The sequence below is a fragment of the Rhinolophus ferrumequinum genome, chromosome 9 (genome assembly GCF_004115265.2).
Source record: "Rhinolophus ferrumequinum isolate MPI-CBG mRhiFer1 chromosome 9, mRhiFer1_v1.p, whole genome shotgun sequence".
Classification (NCBI taxonomy): domain Eukaryota; kingdom Metazoa; phylum Chordata; class Mammalia; order Chiroptera; family Rhinolophidae; genus Rhinolophus; species Rhinolophus ferrumequinum.
In genome coordinates, this window is record NC_046292.1 from 2,148,960 (window position 1) to 2,155,326 (window position 6,367).

At 62.5% G+C, this 6,367-nt stretch overlaps 2 protein-coding genes across 3 annotated transcripts; both read left to right on the forward strand.

Moving 5' to 3' along the window:
- Window positions 1-197: 197 nt before the first annotated feature.
- LOC117026735 (pre-mRNA-splicing factor CWC22) lies at window positions 198-4,070 on the forward strand. The gene is made up of 4 exons (XM_033113704.1): window positions 198-207; window positions 1,655-1,920; window positions 2,197-2,227; window positions 3,846-4,070. The coding sequence occupies exons 1-4, from the start codon at window positions 198-200 to the stop codon at window positions 3,935-3,937; spliced, it is 399 nt and encodes a 132-aa protein (XP_032969595.1). The 3' UTR covers window positions 3,938-4,070.
- A 3-nt stretch (window positions 4,071-4,073) lies between these two features.
- Window positions 4,074-5,302, forward strand: SMIM1 (small integral membrane protein 1 (Vel blood group)). Of its 2 annotated transcripts, none has more exons than XM_033115772.1 (2): window positions 4,074-4,192; window positions 4,384-5,302. In XM_033115772.1, exons 1-2 carry the CDS (start codon window positions 4,083-4,085, stop codon window positions 4,520-4,522), a joined length of 249 nt encoding a protein of 82 aa, XP_032971663.1. In that variant the 5' UTR covers window positions 4,074-4,082; the 3' UTR covers window positions 4,523-5,302. The 2 variants fall into 2 exon arrangements, with proteins under 2 accessions (XP_032971663.1, XP_032971664.1); XM_033115773.1 differs by having other exon boundaries at window positions 4,396-5,297.
- Window positions 5,303-6,367: the final 1,065 nt, after the last annotated feature.

The window sequence follows — 6,367 nt, forward strand, 5'->3', positions numbered from 1 at the left end:
CTCCCCCGCTGCACACACCTGTGAAGGCGCCCCACCCCATCCCCCATCGTCAGGGCTCCCCTGCCTGGGGCCCCTGCCTTGCTGGTGTGACCCCTTTGGAAGGAGATGGGTGGGGTTGGGTACTTCCGTTCTGTGGACGGAAAAGGGGCCACATGTTAAACCTGACAAACTCAGGAGACTGAAAATAACCACGTAAGATGCGTGAGCGTAAGAAATTTCCTAACTAAGTGGGCCATGGCAGGAAGTCTCATCTTTAGCTTCCTTCATAAAGTCAATCTGTGCCCTTAAGAGGGCCTGTCTATTGTCTTTTTGCCCGTATGATGACATCCTTGGAATGTCAGTAATCCTTTTTCTGGACCTGAGCAGGAAAGTCCAGAATCCCTCATTATTATTCTTGTCTCTTGATTAACATCTCTATGTGAACTATTAACTATCCTGCACCACCTCTGTAAAAGAAGTACCTGTCTGTCCAGTTTACTTTTATCCAAGCCCAAAAATTTCCCTGCTTTGCTCTCTCCCACCCCCCTTAATCTGTCACCAGTGGATTTCATGTAACCCTCCTCCTCTGATTCTATGTATAAAAGAAGCTGCAAACTGCCATTTCGCGGATCATTTTCTGTATCCGTTGAGATTTTGCTTCCCAGCAATTGTCAGTTTGGCTCAGATAAACTCTTAGCAGCTGTCTCTTAGTCTGGATGTTTTTTGTCCACAGTTCTCACCATCGCTCCTGGGATGAGTCTCCAGGAGGGCAGACCCGCTTGTCTGTCATGCTGACTGAGGTCTGTCTGTCCACAGTCCACCGCCCACGGCAGGCTCTGGGCACAGAAGCACGTGCTGAATGCAGGAGGCCCACCGGGCATTTCCCTCTGCTCTCTGCACATCCTGTCCTTTCATCCGTGCAGCACGGTTCGCTGAGTGCAGGCCGCCTCCGCCTCCGGCCCCTCACAGCCAGGAGCTCTGATGACCAGCCTCGAGCCATTGAGGCCCCGAGGCGCCCCAGCCCAGCCACCTCCTCTGTTGCACACGGAGGCTCCGAAACCCGCTTCTGCGCTCCAGGGAGTATTGCTGTTCTAAGGCCTGTGTGCTCAGTGCATCAGCGTTTGGGACAAGAAAGTACAGAGTTCAGCCGTCTTTAACCACGAGAAGGGAGGAGGGGCGGGCACGAGGCGGGTGAGGTTTCCCGACAGCCAGGCGCCCACAGGGGTCCGAGCGAGAGCACGAAACCTCCAGCTGTCTGTTCCCCGTGGATTCCCGACCCCCGCTGATCTGCGTCTGCTCCTGAGATTCTTCTCTTTGATAACCAGTCAAGGCTTTGCTTATCTTTCCCCACCTATTCAGGAGGCTGTTTTTGCAGAATTCCTCAAGTCGATTAGCATATCTACAGTAAGAGCTATTTGCGGGAAGGCTGGGGGAAATGCAGGCTAGACTGTGCGGTAGGAGTCAGACAGGACAGAAGCAGAAGCATTCCACACATTTACAGGGGGACGCGGCGCCCTCGAGGGGCTGCAACGGGGAGACGGGGCTCAGAGATCTTGGCGGCGACTGGCTCTGGGGAGCAGCGCGCCCTGAGACCCCTCCCTCTGCTACTCCTCGGTCTCGCGGTCCCCGCGCCCCACCCCCTGAGGCCCTAGTCCTGCGGCCCAACGCCCTGCAGCTCCGCCCCTGAGGCCTCTCCGCCTGCAGCGCCCACCTCCTCGGTGGTGCGGTCGGGGAGGGCCCCGCTCGCCCCGCCCCCCGCCCCGCCGGCGGGCACAGCCCCGCTCGCCCCGCCCCCCGCCCCGCCCGCCCCTCCCCAGGTCCCTCAGTCTTTTCGGGAGCCTCGCAGCCTCCCAGCAGCCGCCCCGCCGAGACTCTGTGCGTCCCTTGGCTCCCGGGACCAGGCTGCGCCACGCGGAGCGTTGGGGGGGGCGGAGGCGCCAGGTGAGACGCGGGGTCGTGGTGTAGTTTCTTCGTGCAGTGGGGGTCGGGGGGACTTGCTGTGGCTGCTCCCGGCCCTCCGAGGAGGCGGCCAACCTGGCCTGAGTGGCCGGCCTGGGACAGGGGTTGCGGGGGTGGGGGTGTGGGGGGAAGTGGGGTTGTCCCTGGCGGAGGGACGCAGGGCCTGACCCGCCGAGGAGCGGCCAGGTGCGGGCCGCCTGGGGACACCTCGGGGCCAGTTCCCTTTCGACCCCTTACAGGGCCGCTTCTTTTTTTAAGGTTGGAGGCATCAGCAGCGGGCGGGAAGGAGGTGAGATCCGCTGGCCCGGCTCTGAACATCTATCTTCCTGGGCCCCAGAGGCTTCAGCCCCCCCCCCCCCCCGCCCCCCTCCCCGACTCTCCCTTTGTAAACTCTGGGCTCCTCAGAGGTGCTTTGGGGGTGAGGGGGTCTAAGGTATGTGCAGCCCGCGTCCTCACAAGCTCCCGGGAGGTGCTGGGTGGTACCCGAGGCTCCCAGGGCTTGGCAGGCCGCCCTGCCAGGCAGCAGAGCCCCAGGCTTCTGGACACAGTGTGACCATCACGGGGCTGGACAGACAGTGACTGAGCACGTGAGGGAAGCCCTCAGGAGCCCAGCTCTAGGCACCTCGCCAGCTTCCCGTGGCTCTGTCCCAGCAGGACAACTTGAGAGCCATAATCTACATCAGTTTGGAACACATTCTGCTGCCATGGCCCGAGCCCATCGTCCCCGGCTGGAATAGATTGTGGTTGACTACCCTCACACCAGGAAGCCCCCGCTGGGCCCTCGGTGTGTTCTCAGAGGCTGTATCATCAGGGCTGGGGTTGCAGGCTATTTGGGGTTGCAAGGCGGCTGCTGCAGCTCCAGCCATCACATCAAGGTAGGAAGAAGGAGGTGGCTGCTGTTTGTCTCATGAAAGCAAAAGTGCTCCCCCCCCCACTGCACCTCCCAGCACCTTGCCCACATCTGGGTGACAGGAAAGCAGGCATCAGGGGATTAAGCTTGTGTTAGCCCATGGCTGTCACTTAGGGCTGGCACATTGCTACCTGGAACAAGACAAAGATTGTGCCCACTGGAGGGAAAGGGTGGACGTGAGGTAGGTAGCTAACCGAGTTGACGCATAGCCCCTCTCCAGGACACACCCTGGGAAAGAACCCATACTCTACAAATGCGTGACCTCCCTCGGGCCTGAGAACTGGCCTGAGTGGCCGCCTCTGAGCAAGTGCCCCCACCAATGATAGGCTTTGTGGCCCAGGGTCAGGCTCCTTCCTTCCTCCCCGCTGGCCTGGGGTTCGGGAAGGGTGAACACGAGGCGTGGCAGGAGTAAGACCTGCCTGGCTTCGTGACTTTCTGGGTTGGCTTGTAGCAGCTAAGTGGCCCACTGTGACTTGAAGCCTGTGTGTCCAGGGTCACCTGGGATCAAGGTCAGTGTTTCCCAGGCTGGTGGGGGCTGAGCCAGGTCTTAGCCCTGCTGCCCCCTGCCTCCCCAGCCCCTGAACCCCCAGCAGGCCCAGATACCCCCCAAGCCCTGGCTTCTCCCACAGGCAGTGGGGAGGAGGGACTAAGGCTAACAGGCCAGAGCACACAGCTGCTGTCAGGCCTCCCCCAACCGGACAGGCCGTACCAGCTGCCGCCCCATCCCTTTCCTTCCCAACCCCCAGAGATGGCCCTGGGGCCTTATCTGTCCGGAATACGGAAGGAAGGAGGAAAGCAGTTATCGGCCAGCCAAAGACCCATGCTGTCCTACCCCGGCTGGGGGGGCCCCCAGGGAGGGCTGGGTGGACACTCAGCCTCTCACATATCTGAGGGCAGGGTTCTCGGGCTTCAGCCTCCTCAGGTTAGAATTTCCAAGCTTTGCCTCCTGTGTGGCCCTGGGCAAGTGGCTTAACCATTCTGCTTCTGGTCCCGTTAGAAGGCAGAAGGCAGAAGGCAGACGAGAGGATGTGCGTAAGGAGCCAGCCCACCTTAGTGCCACCCCAGCCCCCTGCCAGGCCTTCACCCTGAAAGAGCCCTCCCCACACTGTCCTCGCCAGGGCTGTGCTCTACAGTGAGGTCAGTCCTGAACGCCTGCCTCCATCTCCCCGGCCGACCCTGAAGGCCCCGGCCGCCCTCTGCCCGCTCGCTGCAGCCCCCCCCCCCCGGCCCCAATATGCAGCTCCAGGACAGTGGCGTCCAGTACAGCAGGTGGGACGACAGCAGCCGGGATGAAGTCAGCGCGGCGGCTGTGTCCAGCACAGAGGAGGCCTCGAGCTGGGAGAGGTGAGGGTGGGGGAAGAGCTGCCTCCGTCCCTCCCGGTGGCCTCTGCCCTCTTGACAGTCTGAGCCAGCCTGTGCCCTCCACCTCCCTGGCCACCTCCTTCGGAGGACCCCTGCTGGGCTCCTCAGGACTCCTCCTCCCCCAGCCCAGCCTCCCGGTCCACTTGGGCCGCCTGGGGCTCACTTGCTGGCAGTTCTCACTCTAGGTTCTCCCGGAAGCTGTGCTCGGGCAAGCTGGGCATCGCCATGAAGGTGCTAGGCGGCATGGCCATCTTCTGGGCCGTCTTCATCCTGGGCTACGTCACCGGCTACTTCGTGCACAAGTGCAAATAACTGCCGGCCACATGCGATTGGGGGACAGGTTGGGAGGGACACCGCCCGGCTACGAGAACCCACCATATGCGCGGACCCCCACATACATGGACCCCTGGATACACACACCTCGTGGACATAGACTCCCCTCGCCATGTGCCCAGCCCCTCCCCGCAGTCACAGGCCCCTCTACTCCATACACAGACCCCAGGGGCAGACCCAGCACACAGGATACACGCAGACACCGCTGCAGTTTTCACGGCCCCTACATGGGCGCGGAGGCAGCCCCCAGGGGCACACGTAGCCTGGACACCAGGGATCACCCCGCACTGGGGCTGCAGCACGTACCGAGGCTGGGCCCACAGGCCAGGGCCCCGGCACATTGGGCGGGCCCAGGCCTGGCTGCCCCAGGTGTGGGTCCTTCCTGGGCGATGGTGTGGCCCTGGCAGGGCCCTTGCCCTCTGGGCCTTCCGACTCTGCTGGGCAAGAATGGCTGTCAGGGTAGCTGTGTCCCTCTGCCCTCCTTCCCAGGGCCTGAGACCCGCCCTGGCCTTGGCCTAGGTTCCAGACCACCACCTGCTCCCCCCCAGTAGCCAGTACGGGGCCATGGCTCTCCCTGGGCTGTGTAGCACGCGGGCGGCCCAGTGGGAGGGCAGGGCCGTGCATGAAGACAGTCATTAAACGTGCTGAACTAACGAATGATGGATGGAATGACGGAGGGACGACGGCCTCTCCCTTGAGTCCCCTAGGCCAGGTGTGACTTTGCTCCGTCCCCCACCCCCATGGGAGGCCAGCTGGAGGGCATATGGCCCAGGAGGCCTCTGACCCCTCCTACTTGGTTCTGAGCCTTGAAATGTGACCCCGCCTCGCTGGCCCTCTAGCAGGAAGAAAGCCAGGACAGGTGACAGCCCTGAGGCCCGACGCCAGGATGTGGCCTGACTGTTCCTGCCTCACCTGACCACACGAGGTTTTAAAGTTCCTGGCCTCCCATTCTCAGCAGTGCCCTCCTGGGCCTTGTGCTCAGGCGTCACCTACTGCAAACTCAGGTCAGGCCCCGCAGATTCCAGCCAGACACATCTTAGGGAAGTGGCACTCACCCTAGGACTGAGGCTGAGAAAGGAGGGACAGTCACTTCTCGTGGGCCCTGAGATGAGGCCGAGCTGGCAGGGAGGGGCAGACCCCACCGGACCGGCTTACAAGGGCGGCGGGCCTCAGGTGGGGCTGCACCGCCCAGGTGACCCCTGGCCTTGGCCAAGGGAGGTCAGCAGGGTTCTGGACCCTGGAAGGCCTGCTGCGGGTGCGGTCAGGAAACGGGTTATGGGTGGGGGGGAGGGGTGTGTCTGGTATCGGCCTCAGCACCTGTATCCAGAGGCCCCACCCATGGCCACATTTGGGGAGGCAGTGGCGCTGCTGAGCCCCGCTCCTTTCTGGTCTCACCCTGTTGCCACCACATAACAGGTGCTGGCGTGGGGGTTGTGGGGACGTGGGCGGGGGCCACTGGCAGGAACAGGCCTGCTGGTGATAGGTCAGATGTGACTGGCCCAGGGTAAGGCCAAAGCCCCATGGGGCAGAGAGGGGCACTGCTAGGAAGGGGGTGGACCTCGGAGCCTCTAGCTCTGTCCAGCATCACTGGATGACACCCGTGGGGACCTCATAAACACCTCTGGGGTCAGAGGAACCTCATGGGCGGCAGCCGATGGCAGAGGCCAGCTCAGGTCCAAATGGACCTGGCAAGTGGTGCCCTGTACGCCCGGCAGGTCTCAGGATGGAGAGCAGGTACCCCAGCCCGTCCCCTGGTGGATGACAGTGTCCCCTTCCTGTGGGTTCCATCTGCACCCCCTGCCCATCTGAGGGGGAGGCTGAAGT